A 20,832-nucleotide genomic window follows, 5' to 3' on the forward strand; every position below is an offset into this window, starting at 1 on the left:
AAAAAAAAAAAAAAAAAAAAAAAAACAAAAAAAAAAAAAAAAAAAAAAAAAAGAAATTTAATGTATTTAGCTGAGAACCCCCCCCCCATAGTAATATGCATTCCTTTTATGTCCCCAAATCCCTTGGATATTTCAAGATCTTAATAATGAAAAATGTGACAATATGATGGTAACATCTACCTGGAAAAATAAACACATAAATAACAATTTAAAGAAGAATAAATACATATAAAAATGCTCACTTTCAATAGTTAGGAAAAAAGTAAGCAAATGTAAATTGGTACTGCTCTTTTGGAGAGCAATCTGGCAATATTTATCATAATTTAAGAGCATTTAGGAAATTCAAAATTACGCTATGTCCTCTGACTTATCTGACTACTTTTGGGGGGAATTTATTGTTGTTTTTTGTAACCCAATACATGATTAACTTCTAAGTCTCATGAAAGTTTCAAATATACATAGCCGACATTGATGGGTAATTTCCACACACCACAGTCTCCTTCCCTGTGGGCGCCTTGCTGCTCCTGCACTCGCGCTGTCTGGGAGAAGCTCCTGACATCCCACCTCCTGTGCTCGTCCATGTCTGGCCCTGTTACTGGTGTTTTCTCAAAGTTACATTTGCACCAAACAGTGTAGGAGTTAGGAACCCGGTATCCTGTCAAGATCTTTTTGCTCGGGGTTAGGGGGTTGCGGAGGGAGGCTGAAAGCGACGGTGGGTGGGGTATGGAGTGGGGGAGCCCCCTCCCCTGTTCTTCTCCCAGTTTTCATCGTGTGTGTAATCTCTTCACAACCACAGCATCTCCATTTCCCCTGCATACTTGGATGGTGCAGGTGGTGGAGAATCGGTAGAAACTGGCGTGTAGTTTCTACTGGCGTGGCGCTTTGGTGGGCAAAGCTGTCCACTCTTGAGACTAAATCCCACATACTGGAAGCAGACAAGGAGGTACAGTTTCTTAGCAGGATCCTGAGTATATTTTGGGAGCATTCTGACCAGGAGCAGGGAAACTCTTTCCCTAACAGAACATAGGCTCCATGAGAATGGGAACTTTGTCTTCTTCAATCCTGTATTCCCAGCTCTTGGAATAATGCCTGGTACTTAGTAGGTGTCCAATAATTATTTGTAGAATTAATGAATGGATCCTGTTTATCAGGGATTCATACTGGGCAGGGGGTGCTTAGTCATACTTGCTGTCAAATTGTCCCCCAAATTTGAATTGCTGTCTTTGGTTGCAACCCTGCAGTTTGGTCTTGAATCTGAAGAGGAGCCATTTTTGCTTCCCCCACTTCTTCTTAACAGTGAGAATTTGGGGGCCTCTCCAGAGTTCTTAAAAAAGTTGGTCTTCTCCAGCATTATTTTTGCTCTAAATTGTTCTCCAGCCAAACTTGATTTTTCAACTTGAACTTCATGACACCTTGTTATCTGGCTTCCCTGCTATGTGTGTGTGATAGGAACTTGACATGTAAACAGCAGCCACTTTTACTATTTCCAAATACCTATTTGAGAACATTTGCATTACATCAGGACCAATCTCTTTTAAAAACACTTATTCACTAGGAAGTTATCAATGACTTTGAATTAACCAAGAGTTGTTAGTATCATTGTTCACCACTTCCTTGTTTATCTTCTGTGTTCTGGAGATGTCGATACTGACTCAATTTTTACCTCTGGGTTATTTGTAAATTTTTTGAAAAATAAAAAGAGCATAATTTACTTTCTGAATCCTTGCATGTCAGAACTCTTTTGCTTCAATGCCTGTTTGACAAGTTGGTTTGATATGGCTCCACTGACTTCTACCATTCAGTGATTCAGGCAGTTTGACCTCAGTTCTCATCGTCTTTCAAATTGTAGTTATCTGGCATGTTCTTATTTTTTCCTTTATCCTTATAATTCAGAGCTAAAGACTCCATGGTTAGAGCCTTTGCAGTACAAAATTACAAGAATTAGAATCCTCAAAGCTTCTCTAGTTTTGGTCCATTGCAGTGAAAGCATTTAGAGTGATTTACTTCTGAAGAAATCATACGCTGCTGTAGAATTTGCTTACTTTGATGCAGAAGGCCAGGAGAAAGTGGAGTTTCAAGTATGATCACACAATCTCTAGTGTATAAAACTTTTCTATAGAACAGATAACCCAAACAGTAAAATTATTATTTTAATTTCTTGTTTACTAGGGTCAAATTTTCAGAGTAGTGTTTTTTTTTTTTTTTTTTTTTTTTAACAAATGTGCCCTAAATATTAAAATAAATGAGTTTTTTAGGTATAAGCTATATTTGCCCTTCATTCAACAAATATGTGTTGATTATCTGCCATGTGCATGGAACTGTGTGGATAGGATTTTGCCTTTAAGTGCTTAGAATATGAGAGTAATTCATAAAGTTTGTGAAAAATGGAATTAAAAAATGATTCTTTCCATGACCTTTTTGAAGATCTCTATCATATATTATCCTGAGAAGATATAATAAACTGTAATAATTGTTCAGAGGGAAAACAGGTTACCATTCAGTGGGCGAAACCAGAGAAGACTTTGTGGAAGAGAGATCACTTAAAAAGGGCTGGAGGATGGTAAGGTTTTCGCATGTGGAATTTGTGGGCAGGAGGAGAGAGGAAAGCATTCCAAAGACGGAATACAGGAGAACTGAAGGGAAAGGGATGGATACACACAGGTTCTACTATAAGGAACAGTTGTAACTCCACATGAAAATGCTAGAAAAAGGATGAAAAGGAAATGGGTGGATGCTGTTAAGAATAGAGGAAAAATTTCAGCGTCCTTCATATCACTGACTAACTTGAAGCTCTCTCAGTAAAGCTGGCATTTAGGAATAAATATGAATATACGAAAGAATTTATGACAGAACATACAACAGTAAGTAGTGCTTTACCACTGCAAAAGGTAATTTAGAAAACTGGGAATGAGTTGAACTAACTTGCCTGAAGTCTGAAGACTAAATGGTCTTCAAGACACCTACAGGGTTTATATTTGTTACAACCACTCACCACCATTAATTGTAGGGTGGGAAAGCTAACATACCTTAAAATCTTGAAATAGGGCATCATGGCTTAGGTTGTTAACCTACTTACACAATGAACATTCCTAGGGCATGAAAATCTGGCTACAGGAATCTGCTTAAGAAATATCATCAAGTGTATATGAATACTAATAACAGATCAATTACATACTTTTAGAAACAAGTTTACTGACATTCCAGTAAGACCACACAGACTGCACTGGCAACACTTTGAAAGGAGCCTCAAGAAAAAGATTAAAATTCTCTAATGACAATGGAATAAACCAAACGTAAAAACCCTTCCAAAAATTTATATACCATGAAAATGTCCACACTTACGTGATGTTCCATTACACTTCCCGCTCTCCTCCCCTCAAGCCCCAGGGCCTTGAATGAAGTTTATAAATAGACTATCTGCCTGTTTTCAAAAAAGATTCAGTTTACAGAAATTTCCACTTGTGCATTTATAAAAAAAAATTGGTTTATATTTCACATATTCATCTATTGAGTAAAGCAAGGTTAGTCTGTTTACATTGTAAAAAAAAAAAAAGACTTGTCCATTAGGAGAAAACCATTTTCATCTGTAACAATGGCAGCTGAAAATAACAGTATGGAAAAGGATATTCTGTGAACTCCTTCATGGATAGAGTCTCCATCAAGCACTGTGCTCTTGTTCCATTCCTTTTTTTTTTTTTTTTGTCCTTTTTTTTTGAGACCAGCCGCACTGCGCTCAGCCAGTGAGCGCACCGGCCATCCCTATATAGGATCTGAACCCGCGGCGGGAGCGCTGCTACGCTCCCAGCGCCGCACTCTCCAGAGTGCGCCACGAGCTCAGCCCCCATTCCTTTTCTAAAGCAGACAGAACCTGGGAATTTATGTGCTCTGTCATAACAGTATTAATCAAGGAGAAAAGTGTTTCCACTACCCTCAAGATAAAGCCAGTTCCTCTAACGAATGACAGTTGACACTAGCTGTTAGTCAGGGTTCTCCAGAGACGCAGAACCAATAGAATGTGTACATAAACATATATAGATTTATTTTAAGGAATTGGTTCATGTAATTGTGGGGGCTGGCAGGCTGGAGAAGCAGGGAAGAGTTGATGTTGCAGCTCCAGTCTCAAAGCAGTCTGGAGGCAGAGTTCCCTCTTCCTCAGGGGACTTCTGTCTTTTAAGGACTTTCAGTTGATTGGATAAGGCCCACCCACATTATGCATGGTAATCTGCTTTACTCAAAGTCTACTGACTTAAATATTATTCACACCTAAAAAAAAATCTTCATAGTGACATCTAGACTAGTGTTTGACCAAAAAATGGATACTGTGGCCTAGTCAAGCTGACAGATAAAATTAACCATCACACAGGTCAACATCTTCAGAGTAGATTTATTACTACTATTCTTTGTGAAATAGAATGAAGTTGAAATAATGACATTCTGAATTTTGTTGTTTTGTTTTGTTGTAGGCTGAAATTGTCAACATTTGAACATTTTGACCTAAGAAAAAGGGTAATTGGTATGGCTCAATACAAAATTTAGGCTTCCACTCCATAGTCAGATGCTGCTGCTCTCTCCTTTCCATAAAGCAGACTTCTTTGGAACACCCCAAGGACTTAGCATGAAGTGGTGCCCTTTTGCTTCAGAAATGTTTGTTGAATAAATGTTCAATTAAGCAAAAGTGATAGCAAAACTCAAGCTGTCTATAGCTGGAGAGAACTTTTTCTTCTCCTTAATGGTAAGCCATTACTGTGAACTTTTCATCTAACACTAATGAAAAAGTCCCTTAGCCCCATCAGGTCTATGATGCAAAAAGTAAACTGCATTTCTAATTAATTTTCCCTAAATGAGATTATACCTCCTTGAGTGAATTAATCTCAAACATACTTTTTCAGAGTTTTCTACTTGAGTCCTATAAAGAGCAAAAGCATTTTCCTTCCATAAACAGTCCTTGAAATTGTTCATATAAATGAATTTAAATAAAAACATATTTAGGGCCGGCCCGGTGGCGCACTCGGTAGAGTGCGGCGCTCCCGCTGAGGGTTCGGATCCCATATAGAGACCGGTCCGCTCACTGGTTGAGCGCGGTGCGGGCGCGACACCGGGGGTTGCGATCCCGTTGCTGGTCACGAAAAAAGACAAAAAGGAAAAAAAAAACCATATTTAATTCTAAGAATTAACACAGGAATACTTTTGGACTTGCTGGAATTAAACAAGTGATAAGCAAGTGAAAAGAGGAAGAAACTGCCAGCACTGGAATTACTGATCATTTTCTTTACTCCTCTAAAAGTAGGAAAGCCAAAGGTAAAGGAAGAATTGTTCCTGTCATATGAAAGAGGTGCATGAGATACATAACAAATTATATCTACAATTGGTTCCTGGACAGGTATTAAACAAATTTTTAAAATTAATCTCTCTCTTGGAAGTGGTATTACTGGCTGTTTAACTGAGGAGTTTTACTTAAATGGTATGTGTGTGATTGCCCTTTTGGACCACATGAATTGCCAAAGGAGCTTTCTTCAGCAAAATTTTAGGCAAACAGCCTAAGGGGAACTTCTAAAAGGATAATTTACAGTACTAACAGACAATAAGTGGTAAACGAATGCTAAATGCCAATTTTATCTCACAGGAACAAGAAACAATGTAATAGCCTTTTGTGAATTCTAAATTCACCTGGATTAAAGTTTTGACGCACCAACTTTTGACTTTTATTATTTACCATTTCTATCCTTCCTCTAAAGGTACAAAAGTTAAAATGAAAACAAAAACAAAAACAAACCCTTACATTTCACTTCAACAACGAAGTATTGTCCTAGAGCCAACGATTAGAATCTTATATTTATCAAATGAGAAAATACTTATAATACACGGTGAAGATAAAATGTTATAGCAAATAGAAAAGTATCATCTATTAAATTTTCAGGAAGATCTACATTATCTAAAGCCAGTCTATAATTTTATTTATATATTTTGTGGAATTCACATATCTTTTTCTTACAGCAAACATAACACTGTAGGCCACAAGAAGCTGCAGTACTATTGTTTAATTAGCAGCAAATTAATATTTTAAATCTGGGTATCTGGACAATAAATAGCCTGCTTCTTTGGATGTGAATGTTTAAAATGTAGTATCACTGCAGCTTCATAATGTGATCGCTATTTTACAGAGCTTATACACACACAAAAAATATGATCTTTGTCTATATTTTATACAAATACAACAGTAGTTTGTGAATACATTTTAAGTACATGATATACACGATAAGCCACTTGATTTCCCAATATCACAGAATAGCAATTTCAAATGCAATAAAAATATACAAAATTCAGCCTGGAATGCAGATTTTCTTTTCTATTTTGACTCAACACTTTATCATTAGAACATTTTTAGAGTACTAGTCCAAACACTTTCATCAGCTAAAAATACGATTTCAGCAGTCCAGCTTATGTTCAGGCATGATGCAATCCACTTCCTAATGGATTCCCAGTTTTTGTTAAATTCAAAGGGCTGTTAGTAACATACAGCATATTCTTCACTCCACACCCAATTATAAAGCCCACTTTCCATTCTGAGTTACAGTCACCTTGTGGACAAAAGCTGGGTTTGTTCCGGCAACATTTGCATGTCCAAGATCTCCTTTTGCAAGTGCACATGAATACATCGCGGTGGTGTAAAAGTTTGTTAATGACAAGTTAAGTCACAGTATAAAAATATATTGTACACCTTTACACCTAATGTAGTCCTTTTTCTATGGATAAAAAAATACAACTGAACAAGAAAGAGAAGTTTGTAGCACCATGAAGAGTTGTATCCCAAGTTACATTAGCAGCATGATCCAACATAATATTGAAGGAGTGTTTCTGAGAAGATAAACATTCACTCTGGTTCATCTGTACCACTGAAGCTTATACAATGAAGTGTTTTATACATTAGCAACAGTTCTCTGTCATTTCTAGAGCTAGCTAAATTTATCAAAAGACAATGCCTTCCATCCTCAGAGGGCTGATAACATTGCAGAAGGCCTAATGGTGATCTAAATGTGCCTTTACCAATGTTGGTAGCAATATCTTGCTTTATATGATCCAAAAGGAGCTCTGTATGGGTTTTTAGCACAAAACTACACTACACAGCTCATGTAGACCAATGTAATCACCAACAGACTATCTGTGTTGTAAATATGAATGCTGACACAGCGTGAGAAAACAAGACAAATTCAACTCAGGCACTCACTTGTCGGAGATAACAGTCTGCCACTGCTAATAACGAATACTCAACGCTTAAAAGATCTCCTCCAATGTCATATGGATCTCAGTAGGCTAGAAGCAACTTGGGTGAACTGGTATTTTTAAACTTACGTACTGGGAAGACAGTGTGCTTTGAAACACGTAAACCTTGTAAAAAAATAAACCATTGTAAAACCTTATGAAAAGACACACACTGATTCTGTGCAATATAGCAAATTGATAAGAAAACACTGTAAAAATGTACCTGTTTAAAATGCCATCTACCATTTTTGTACACAAAGCATTATATATCAAAGGCCTACATATATATCATCTAATGGCACTTGAAACAAATTATAATAAGTCTTAAAATTAAAGGCATAACCTATAAGAAAGTTTCTGTAAAGGTTTAGATTCATTTTGAAAGTGCTATATCTTGTAATATATGTAGTATAGAGGTTGACCAAGCTCTATTTTTTAAAAAAATATTGGCCTATAATATGTGTATTGCTCACTAAATGAATGATCCTGAAAATATGTACTCTTTAACATTCATTATTAGCTTAATAAAGCAATCAGCTCTGGCTCATGTTTAAATCAGTATATGGTTTTTAAAAACCGCTACTGTCCAAATTAACACAATATATCACTATATTCCACAAATGACTAAGAAAAATAAAGCACAAGTAACAAGTAGGCAAAAATACGCAGCTTGAAAGAAACACAAAGTGATATTAAAAGTTGCACAAAGAGTGGTGCATAATCAGCCAGGACAACTTAAGTTTTAAAAAACTGAAGTTGGTAACAGAATTTTAAAATGAAAGTTCTAACAGTGACCAATAACTATAAAGATGATATTTGTATATATCAATGGATAATATTGCTTACAGTGCCAAGGTCCTTCCACACTCACACTTCCGTGTTTGGTGACCTAATTTGGACACATGTGTGGAAGTCAAAGTGAATGAGGTTCAATATCTTGTCTGAGGTCCAAATTCTAGACTAATATATTTTTATTTAATGTTAATCCCTTTTTTACCAAGCTAAGGCACTACCAGAAATTTCACGAATGGTGATTCTGGCCACTGGAGAATGAAAACATTGGCAATAATTATTTTTAATCACATCTAGTTGACATAAAAACAAATGACAAATTTCTTTTTCTAGGGAAAAAAAAAAAGGCCAATCCTGTTTTACATCCTTGTTAGAACATTGTGCAATTAAAATAAACAAGTCTGTCTCATCTTTAGTAGAAATTCTTTCAAAGGGGTTTAGTGACCACTACAGTCAATTTTAAAAACAAATGAGCTGAATTCCCTCTTACTTTGCAGTGTTATTTCAAGTCTGTGGGGCAGCAACAGGCAAAAAGGTGTACATATGAAAATTAAGACTCCACAATTTTAAGCACTGGTGCCCTGAAAGATGTGCCTGCATGTATGTGAATTCCATGCAGGGCGAGAATTAGGTTAAAAAAAAAAAAACATATATATACATATATATATATATATATACACACACATATATATACACATATACATATACATATATGGCGCCATTCCCCATTTCCAAAATGTTATTTCATAAATCCTGGTACTCCCTTTTTTTTTTTTTATTAGCAGTGAAATACAGCCTACTAAGGCCAATGTCTCAGTTCATTAATTTGACAACTTCTTAAGCAAATTTTAGACAAAATAAAGTAGTGTTTCCACACTCGCTATTTGTGATTTCTACTTAAAAATAGGTTTTTTCATTTGTGCTCTGTCACCAAATTTCTTTTTTCCTTTTTTATGGTGATTAAAGCAATATTGAACACTAATCATTCAACTAAAGATTTAGGTAAGCAATCTGTTTCATAGAAACTAAAGGAAGTGGTAATGAAGCAGAGCAAAAAGCCTACTTTCAGAGCAAATATTCTCCTAACCACAAGCTTAGGAGCAGTTTGAAAAATTTAAAAATGTATTTCCTTATTAACATATATAATTTTAATGCCTTTGAAACACACTTTTTTAATAAAATGTAATTTTTCATAATAAAATTTAAATACATAAGTATAAAAACTACTGCTCCTAGGATTAAAAAAAATATAGGAGCATGAGAAAATATGAGGAGCCAAAGCTCCTTCAGAGAGCAACTTTGATTCTATGAAGTGCGATATATGTATGTGTGTATACAATATATATAGTGAAACCCCCATTTACATTATTACAATTTACATTTCTCCACAAAATTTTTAGTACTCCCAAATATTTTAAATAATGCATTATATTCAGTAATCTGCACTCATTTTTAGAAATTCCTGGTAAACATTGCAATCTGCAGTGATAACTGGCCCTGCAAAAGGGAAATAAGCTTCCATACAGGGCTAATGAGTGCTCAGAAATATTTTTCTTTTTCTTTTTTTAAAGAGATATATACTCTTCTATAAACCTCCCCCCCCTTGCCCCTACCCCAACAGATGGGGTCCCCAAATAAGGTGTTAACAAGTGCTTAATAGATATGTTTCTTAGGCTGATATCCCAACTGACCTTTAGAAAATATAACTGGACCTTTGAGAAGATTATGGTGGTTGTCTAACATGAGGAAAGCCCATAATAACTATTTTACTCAGTGAATATAATATTCTCAATTGTTATTTTCACATTAACTAAGATAGTACTTGTTTTACTTTACTTTGTTCCCGTTCAAATTCAACTTATGTGCAACATTTCTCCCATTTCCTAAAGTTTTGTAAAAGTGGGGTTCTACTGCATACATTTTTAGTTACTTAAAACTTTATCGTAATTCCTCAAATAGTTTTCTAATGCATTCAACTTTAAATTCTCCATCCAAAAATAGTAAGGAAAGATGGATTCACATTGAATAAGATACCATGGGAGCAGGACTGTTGTTTTTGTTTTCTGCTTTTGGCTCTTAAGGGAAAGAAAAATGTATCAAATTCAGCAAGAAGTGATGTAAGCGACATGCTTTTACTTTACTCCTCAAGAGTCCAGTTTTCAAGCCTAGCAACAGGCGACATGATGCCTAGACAATTTCCCAACTTGAACCACATGCTTCACATCTATCTTCCTGCTTAGGAGTCTATCACACCATGCAGGCTGGGACACTGGGATAAACACATCTAACATCTGTAGTTCCACAATGACTCTAGATTCTCAATTAATGGTGGACCAACAATCAATATAAAATTGCTGGTGCACTTAACCCGCCCTTTGGCTGTGGAAAGTGGAAAAGATTAAAGAGATCTACCTATATACCGATTCTGAAGACTCCAATGCCATACACAATTAATATTACTAAATGGAAAGATAGCAAATTAAGAAGGCTGAAAAATGGCAAAATATCCTGTGTACTAATTTAGGGCCAACTATTAAGTAACATGGAATGCCATATCACCTTACTAGGCATCTATTTTGCTATAAATACTGATGCTTTGTGTTTAGGTTTTGTTTTCCTTATATGCTCATAATAAAGACGGCAAATATTTTAGCCAGACAATAGCAAGTCTTCAAAATATACTAATCAGAAATTATGGTATATCTAAGAAACATGTTTTCTCTCCAAACTAGATTCTTAATTCATTTGCAACACTTGATTATGAATCCATTTTGAGGCTAGTAAAAAATTTTAAACTCTTGAGTTATTTACATATATTTTATAAAATTTACATTCTATTGCAAAATTTTTTAATGAGCCAAATGTCCAAAGGTAGAGCCATTGTTATTGGACAAAAATGAAAAATTTAAGACCTAAAAGTAATTTGAACATGAGATTTGTAAAATTTTACTAATAATAATGGCTTTCCTGTATGAAAAAAAAAAACTATTAAAATCTGACAATTGGCAGTGAATCAGGACAAAATACCCAGGTAAACATAACTGAACACAAATGGTTCCAAAGCTCATTTAAAAAGCTAGTTTCTATTTTATACTGGCTTGATGAAAACTGGTATTATACAAAAGCAGAAATTTTTACACCGTCTTAAAGTAGGCACTAAAATAAAAATGGTCATCTAAGGCAGAGCTACGCATACATTTCTGTAGTAAATCCACATCCCAGAATCCTACTGAAAAGCTTGATGGAAACGTGGGAGGGTGGTGCTTGTGCTTAAACTACTGGTAAAAGCTGCTGACAGTGAGTGCAGAGACCCAAGACCTATAGTGTTTGCAGGATCCTGAAGATCCTGTGTTTGTGTGGGGAGCTGGGAAACAGAAGAATGTGCTTCTTCTTGGGAGTAGCTCATTCCGAGACTCCCCACTGATATAGGATTATAGGGAGGACCATTTAATGGTATGAAATTAAACAACTGAGAAAAATCCAATGCTGGTGTGTTTAGAGGGTCACTGATAGAAATAGAGCTTTTTGATAGGGAGAGGTCCCCTGCACCATCATCTAGGGACCCGATCTGTGGATCCAACCCTAGCTTAGATGATGATGCTTGAGAATCCTGGGATGAAGAGGGCATGCCACCTTGTAACTCCATCAGGTAACTCTCAATTTCCCCCTTTAATGGCTGTTCTTTTTCAGGAATAGAAATTGCATATGAGGTAGAACTGAATGGGTATTTGAAAGAAAGGTGGTGAGAGGGATGAACAGCATCCATATCTATTGGGCATGTCATTCCTAAAGGTAAAGTTGTGATCATTTGGTGGGCAGATCCCGAGCTCTGCATGGACTGAAATGGAGTGTTATAGAGGTTTAACTGTAAAGTGTTTGTGAATGGCTTTGATAACAGTTCACTGGAAGGTAAGGACATCACCGGAAGGAGCTCATCTTTTATAGGCACAGACACGTTGCAGGTAAATGGATCCAGGAAATCCACTGGTTCTGTTTTGACCTTCAGAAGCTCTTGATTGTGACTCTTCTTCATGTGTCGAGTCAGGTGATCCTTTCGTCCGAATCTCTGTGCACAATACTGACAGAGGAAGTCCTTTCTTCCAGTGTGCACCACCATGTGTCTCCGGACATCCTTTCGGGTGTAGAACCGGCGATCACAATGCTCGCACTGGTGCTTTTTTTCTTTAATCCCACCAGACGACTTGCCTGCATGAGATTTAAGGTGCTCTAGAAGCACTCCTGTGCTTTCAAAAGTCTGCAAACACACCTTGCAGGTGAGGTCACCGCTTGTTGCGGCATGCAAGGCCAAGTGACGTTTGAACCCAAGCTTGGTGTTGTAGTTCTTGCCACATTCTTCACACTTAAATGTCTCTTTGTTAGGGTCATGTGTATGGAGGTGATTCTTCAGATGATCTTTCCGGTGAAACATTTTCTCACAATAATTACACTTGTGGGTTTTCTCAGGAGAATGAGTAGCCATGTGCCTTTAAACACAGATATATTCTGTAAGTGATTATCATGACAAAAATGGTATGTATTCACTTTTCAAATGGTAGCTAAACTACTATGCTAACACAGAATTCCCTCAATAATGGAAACTGTTTAACTTAATATATACCACAAGGATAGTTAATATACCTAAATACTGCAAAACTTGAGCCATTTAAATTGCCACTTTAGTTTTTGCTGGTTTCAGTTATCATTACAAAAACAAATGAGCAAGCCTGAATATACTCACGTAAATGTCCATACCCTTTTCTTGTTTTAATTTCTTTCTACAAATGGAAATTCTACTCTTAGTAAGCATTTTATTTTTAAAAAATCCAAAGACACTAACATATAAAAGTATGTGATTTAGTATACTAAAAAGTAGCCAATGTCTAATCTACTTAACATTTCCTCTCTTCAAATCATCTGAAAAATGTGTATACAAATACATACGTTTACAATGGCTTCAAATGGCCAACATAAGAGAAAATATAATCTGAAAGACAAATAGAGTTTAATACCTTTGTAATTTGTACTTAGAAACAAAGGCCTTGGTGCAGTCTTGTTGTATGCACTTGTAGGGCCTCTCTCCTGTGTGAGAGTAGGAGTGAACCTTTAATTTCTCAACACTGTTAAAGGCCTTGTCACACAGTTGGCAAGGAAAGTTTTTTCTTGGTTTGGTTTCACCACGCTTACGTTTCCCTGAAGGGACTTTCTGGGTATCTCTTACTTCTGACAAATCACCAGGAATGACAGTGGCCATCGCAGCCTAAACCAGGCCTTCTTGTTGGACACTTGGGAACTGCCCAACTCCACTAAATGATATAGCTTTAGGTGGCTTCTCAAGTTTCATGTGGTCGTAAAAGAAAGCAAAAAGGGACTGGAAAAAAAAAATAAGAAACAACTAGTTTGTAACTAAACTCAATTTTTAAAAATTTTATTTGCTATGTGATGCTTTTGAATTAAAAAAGAAACCATAAAATGGATTCAGCTGGTCTAATGTAATATCTGTAGGTTTCTTTATATTTGTCAAAATTCATATAAATGCATTGCTCAGAATGAACAGTTCATACATACCCTGAAATTCCACCTGACAAACGTACTTAGACATAGCAGCACTGATTTCAGGAACTCTCAGGATGCATCAAAACATGATTCTAAAAGTGGCATTATTAAGCTTTAATTTTCATAAGGAATTAGAGAATGTAAATCTAACTGAAAACGTAGTAATGTTTCAACAAATATTTCAGTGTCTAAAAATCATTCTAATTTGTGCACATCAGCTCTAGTCACACTCTGTATTTATTAAAGGAAAATAGAAATAAGCATTTGTAAACTCTTCTAGGCACCTCATGAGCCACTGAGTTTATGAAAGAACTACTCAATGCACAGACACCAGAGGCCTGAAAGAGTCCAACGCACCACCCAAAGTGAAAATTTATTCTTTACACCAGTGTCATCATACTCTGAGGAATATCTGAGACAAGAGCAGAAATGATTTCTCTCTATAACAAATATACATTCTTGAAATGCTAAAAACTTTTGATGTTATATTAGGTAAAGAGCATGCCTCCTTGTCATTTTGGGGGAAAGATATGCTTAAAGTAATTTTCCTCAACACCTGTCATGTCACAGAAAATGATTATATTCACGCGGCACACAGGTTAGTAGGTAAGCTAGAGTCATTAGGCCTCCCCAAGAGCTGAGGGGATCAGCCTTTCGACACACCTGTAACCCCTGTGCAACACACCTGTTGGGACTTCCGACTTAGCGCATGATACCTGTGCAAGAATACATGATGAGGCGTTTCAGAGTTTCAATTCATTTTCAGCACTGTGAGAAAGAATAAAATGTAGCAATTGTACAGCAAGGAGTATGTTTTTTTAAACAAAAAATTTAAAACTGAATTGAAACCTTTGAAACTCATAGTCAAGAGACAGTAAATATTATCAACTCTATTTCTCAGAGTAAGACAACCAACTCTAAAGATTCAGTTGATATAAGAGTTAAATAATTCCTCAAGGTTTGTGAATGCTAGTTTAGCAATGTACTTTTAGGAGACCACAAAAATGTGTAATACCTGCAACATCTTTAAAAAAGATCTAATTTTAAATAGAAAACTTGAATGGAGCTAACCGACTTATCAACTACTAATCAATTGGGTTTTTCTTCCTATTATATATTTTAAAAAGTGAAAACCAACTTCCTTATATCACCGTGTTCTGGTATCAAACTGATTCTTGCTTAGGTCTATTACACCAACTTTCTCAGATTCCAGTTACACTTTTGTAGGAGTTCTAAATACCTACTTTTTTGTAAAATTAAGTGTATGTTAGAATAGGTCTTATTGCATTTTAATGTAGAGGCGATCCATAAATAGGCAAAATATATCAATTATCTTCTCATTTGATTAAAGTAGTAAAGCGTATGGGTGAGTTAATCAGTGTTTGCTTCACGTGTCCTTTCTTCTTTATTAGGCAAGCCCTTCGAGCTGTTCTAATTGCCTAAATGTCCCCCTTACAGTTTAAAACTCAGATTAACAAAATGCAACTGATGTTACCAATGCTAACATAATATGCCCTGTCTGGTTTCAGATTTTCTGAATCTTTAGGACTTGTTCTTTTCCTGTTACATTCTCATTCAGAAGATAGTTCCTCTGCCTCCCTCAGAAATACCTAAATAGGTATTCTGCTGTAACCAGTAATGATACTGTAAATGTATATAAAGCATTCTGCCAAGGGAGGAAAAAATTTAATTTTCATTAAATTTGATTTCCTAACATGATGCTTTTATGCACCTATTTAGAACACTGTGGAAAACAAGCTAACCATTTTCCAACTGTGATATCAAAATGGAATGCAAAGTATCTAAATCTCTGTATATAACTAATATCTGAAAATAATTTGAAACATGGGTCATATTTGTCATTTGTTACAAAATCGAACCAAAATGGGCAGAGAATTCTAGTTGAGAAAAACTACTTCTAAGTTATTGAAAGAAAATGTATTAAAAGTGCACCATGAAACAATATACAAACATCTGATTATATTAAAATTGGTGATACTCAATACAGAGTAATAAGTGAATTCTGTTATCTTTGGATGTACATACTGAGCAATGAAGAATTGCACTGATTTCAAATATTACACTTTTCTAAGACCAGCTGAAATTTTTTCATGGCTGATAATACTTTATCCTAATGTATTACAAAATCAAATTAATTATCACAGGTGCATTTAAAACTATAGGGTGAATATAAGGTTGTGAGCTCAATATCTAATTAAAAAAACACATTCATCATATGCAAATCAATCAAATACTTGAAAGGCGCATGCACAGTATTATAGTGATTTTTGTTCAATGCATACCTGATTACAGATGGAAAAAGCCTCAGACTTTGATCTTAGCCAGTTCCATTGACTCTTCGTGGAAGAGAGTGGAATCCAATCCTTCCCATTTTGGCCAATCTATTAAAAAAAAAATAAGAATGGACTATCCTCTAAATGGAACAAGTGCATAAACGATGGAAAATAAAGGATAAAAGAATTGCAACTTCATGGCACATGCTTACATTCCATATTCTGCCGACAAGTCATGCATTAATTTTCACCAACTGCTTATTTTTATTAGTTCTAAGCACAATTACATGACCAAATAAATGCAGAAATAAAAAGCAAAATAGTATTACCTAGATAAATGGCAATTTGTGATGCTGAATGACTCCCCACTTCTTTCCCAAATTCAATTTATTTATTTTTTTAATCTAACTTTCCTACTAGGAAAAAATGGATATTAGGATTACTGTTTGTAAACCAAACTGATCAAAATTTCATTAAGCTTCATAATATTATGGAAGAGACAAACTCAGTTCCCTCTCAGAGAGCATGAGAAACCGCACCAACGAACCGACTCCTACTGAACGCACTCACGCCCACGCTGTGCACAATTGTGCGACTGGGGCTTCTCAGAGCTACACTTTTGTTACCTGCAATACCTGCCAATTCTGAAAAGCATGGTGCAAGGACAGCTAAAATGTAGCAATAACTCTGTGCTCTTTAGATGTCAAAAGCATGCAGGGAAGTTAAATATAGGTTTGCTACAGGAGAAGGAGTTGTTAGGAAGAAAGCATCATCTGGTTTAAGAAATCACTGTTGAAAAATCTTAAAGTAGTTTAAAAATGCCTGTAAGTAGCATGATCTTAAGTAGACTGAGAACATGCATAGAAAAAATTTGTTAATAATTATTGACGGTACAAGTAAACATGAAAACAATAATAGTTGAAAGATAGAAAAACATAGAATCATCTATTATAGAGAGTACAAGGCATAGAGAGATTAGTAAACTCTGGGTATCTTAAAGATGAATGGTCAGAAATTATAATTTTAAGAACTTGAGAATGATAATATAAGTCAAATAGTTAAAACACAATAAAAGGGTTCACCATAGATGGGTTAAATAAAAATAACTTTAAACTTCTAAACAGAAATCTAATAATTTCCCCGAAATAAAATTTTCACATACTTTAAGAATTTGATGATGTCTAAATAAAATTTTCAATAGAGGACATTCAAGCATCAATATAAAAATACTAACGGTATATTTGAAAGCAGCATTATTCTCATAGTTTAAAAGACAAGAAAGATAAAATTTTAGATGAATAAAAGATATTTAAAAAGTTAAAGCAAAAGCTCCATTCTTTTGAAAAGCACAAGACATGCACAAATGGAAGAACGAATTCTGCACATCAAAATTGCAAAATAATAAAATTAACTGTGTACGTACTTACTTGCCCAGGGCACATACTGAGTTTTTGTAGGACAATTAAGAATATGAAAGACCATTGTGTGTATTATGTTATTTTAATAATATAAATACAAGTATACAGTGTTCTCATCTCTATTACTTCCCTGGAATTCAATGAATATGAGAGGTGGACGCATTCATTATCAGGCCATCTTAAGGTGAGAGGTGAGAGGCCTTAGAAGCCCAACAACTTGACAGTGTGGTTAAGAGAGGGCTTATGCCCTAAAAGTCCTTTTATTCAACTGCATTTGATGACAAGAGCAGGTTAGCAAACCAATTTGCAAGTGGATAAATCTTGCATTATACTTAAAAGATCAGAAGAGAGGACAGTGCCTATTTTCTCTATGCCAAATGTGGTTCCCCCCCCAAATAAATTTAATACCTAAAAAGTTTAAAAGACAGTTTACAAAGTAAATTTTAAATAATTTAACTAACTGCTAAAATAATAACTAGTACATCTAACTAAATAGTGATTTGGGTGGAAAAAATCTAAAACCAAAATTGAAGAGTAAACAATAAATTTCTATATTTTTTCTCTTCTTTCCCCAAACAGTATAAATTTTACTGTATCTCAAATACATTCATAAAATTTCATAAAAGTTTTATTTATGTTAGTGTTCAATGCTCAATGACATTTTATAAAAATTCTTTAGCTCTAAGTATTTCAATATAGTTTAAAATTACACATTTTGTTTTGAGATAGACCAATAGTCTATAAATTACCCCAGCTATGTATTTTAAAGTCTGAAATAAAATAATATAAAGCCATTATTTTATCACAAAACATAATCCCAAAGTTATGAGTAATTTCCCTAAATTCAACCTATTTTGAGTTCTTAATGAGTTGCCATATAATTTCAAAGGACTGTGAATTATTTCCCAAAACAAAATCAGAAAGTGGCTAGAATTAACTATTATTTGGATTGACATAATAAACATAAAAAAGTTTGTATTTATGTAATCCTAACTAAAATGTTAACTAAAATTATCAGTGTATTTTCTTTTATAGGATTAAGAAATACTTCAAAGAAGTACTGAGACTGAAAAGTCTGCAACAAAACTTGTACCTGTGTTTCTCTTTTCTACCTTTTTAAAAAACTTATCAAAGATTGATTACTATACTTTTCAACTGATGAAAATCCTTCTTTGCCTTGGTCTGAAGAATTGTGTAGAAAATACATATACCCACTTCAAATTGCTCTATGATGAAAAAGCATTTCAGAATATCCTTCCAGGTTTTTTTTGGTACCAGAACAGACATTTTTTTCCAGAGCAAGTTTGCATACACAGAAACAGCAGTTAGAGGGAATACTGTATGTTCTGTGCACACACAGGCCTATCCTTCTATGTTCTGCATTATTCTAAAATAGTGACTCAGACAGAAAAATAACAAGCAAATAATAAGCAAACATGAACCAGACAACAGAGGGTCTACTAAAACCAATTTCTATGAGATGCCAGCAAAAGAAGAGGCCTGTATAGAAACTGTTTCTGTATTTTAAATCCCATAGTTCTGAAAATCATTTTGCTAACAGCTGTGAATTTTTACAACACTTACCTGCATCAATAATTCTTTCATATTTAAAAGTCAAACACAGATTTTGCTAACCAAGGGTAAATACCAACAATCATCAAAACTTTATTTTCTCTTATGCTTATCATGAAATACCATTAGTAAACAATTCAGAAAATGTGAATGTTTGCTTAAAATATATTTTTCATATAGAGTAAATAAGGTAGGTTGCAAAATGAAACTTACCAGTTATTAATATTTTAATTTACACTCAATAGAATTTTGAATGATGTGAAAGAAACTATTCACAAGATACCATAATTGAAGACAGTCAATTTTGAAGTAATGTCAACAACATACTTAGAACATTTTTTACAAACAACTTCAATGACCCTGTGTGATAATTTGGAAATCTACAGCATTCAATTCCCACAGGTCTGTAAAATAACTTGTTAGTGAAGAATAAAGGGAAAAAAATCTATCTTGCAATTATAAAACCTAAGAAAGAATGGAAAAATTGAGCGTAAGCAGGGTAGGGGCAGGGGCCATGCCCATTTTATTCACTGCTGTTTCCCATAAAGGCAGTAAAAGTCACTATTGAATGAATGAAAAAAATTAGAACCAGGAAAATGCTTACCAGCAACACAATGACCTAAAGGCTTGCTCAATCACCACAGTGGACATAGGACAGAATATACATGTCTATAATCAAGTCAAAGATAATGCTGTATGGATACAATTTGGTCCAACATATTGAATAAGTCAATAGAAGGGTATTTTTGTGAAACTTGGCTCCTATTTGAAAAGTCTTACATTAACACAACAGCAATTATAATAAAAGCTGACTAAAATACTTATTTTGTTTCAGAAAACAAGTATTCTCTGATTGCTCTTATTACTAAGGAATCAACTATTAGTAGCAGATAACATCAATCCAGCTCACATTCCTCATCAAAATTTCCAAAGTGGAAACACGCCTGGTGCCTGATCGGTGCCTGGCATGGAGCAGGAAGGACAGTGAGACACTTGGATGGGGCTGCTGATCCCTACAGAGGAGAAAAGAAAGGAGCTGAGAGCCTACTGAGAAGCAGGAGAAATGGCCCAGACGTGCACCTAATGTGCTTGAATTATAATGGGTCCCCAGACAACTCATTTTATAATCAGAATATGGGAAATTACAGTATTTATTTTCCTATATTAGATATCATAGTTAACTAAAATTAATAAAAAATAAGAATGCCTTTTTGAATTACTGTATTTGATATTTTCAACTTATTTTGAGCAATTCATTAAAATGTAGTTCTAAGACAATCTTTTTGAAATTCACCATAAAAAATTAGTCTTACTGAGTTTAGAAATGTCTTATATTTAATATACAAATAATAAAAACTAACAGAGAAGTAAAAGAAAATAGCAGACCTATTTAAGATACAATAGGAAAAAGTAAACGAATTCCAAAGCGGAACCAAGAAATTCCATCATTTCTCTTATCTGTACAATTAGGATGTTCCTTTGCAGGTCACTCATTTTCTAGAGTACCCAGACAGAATGAACAGATAACCTGATGAAGATGCAATATTCAAATAAATTTTATCTTCCAATCAGAAATATTTTCCTTGGTTATTTATTTTATGGAGCAAATATGCCATGTTAACACGTTTTTCTTCTCTTTTAAAGATCCATAATTTAGAAGTTTAACCACTGTGTGTGTGTGTGTGTGTGTGTGTGTTGGGGAGGGTTCTCTATCATTATATATTCTTATCAAAATAAAAAAACTAAAATATACAGATGGGTGGTACACCAGGGTATTTTCATTTTCCTCACATATGGCAATTAGTATTTGCATACAGGAAATGAGAGAGGAATTATGCCAAGGGGAAGCAGTGACGCTTGAGAGAGCACAGAGAACCGCGATTATATCCAAATACAAAGTAAGACTGCTTAATCAATACTTTAACTATTTTAGAGGATTTCCT

At 34.8% G+C, this 20,832-nt stretch overlaps 1 protein-coding gene across 3 annotated transcripts in view; it reads right to left on the reverse strand.

Moving 5' to 3' along the window:
• Positions 1-5,933: 5,933 nt before the first annotated feature.
• PLAG1 (pleiomorphic adenoma gene 1) overlaps positions 5,934-20,832 on the reverse strand; it is a 43,403-nt gene continuing 28,504 nt past the window's right edge. For 2 of the 3 annotated variants that reach the window (XM_008590557.1, XM_008590556.1), the window contains 3 exons: positions 15,909-16,007; positions 13,062-13,420; positions 5,934-12,536 (listed from right to left, as the gene is read on the reverse strand). In XM_008590557.1, the coding sequence (XP_008588779.1) occupies positions 11,279-12,536; positions 13,062-13,303 (1,500 nt within the window). In that variant the 5' untranslated portion in view covers positions 13,304-13,420; positions 15,909-16,007 and the 3' untranslated portion in view covers positions 5,934-11,278. The remainder of the gene's footprint in view (positions 12,537-13,061; positions 13,421-15,908; positions 16,008-20,832) is intronic. The other variant, XM_008590558.1, reaches the window with a different exon arrangement.

This window comes from Galeopterus variegatus, unplaced genomic scaffold, assembly GCF_000696425.1.
Source record: "Galeopterus variegatus unplaced genomic scaffold, G_variegatus-3.0.2 Scaffold6197, whole genome shotgun sequence".
In the NCBI taxonomy this organism is placed as follows: Eukaryota; Metazoa; Chordata; class Mammalia; order Dermoptera; family Cynocephalidae; genus Galeopterus; species Galeopterus variegatus.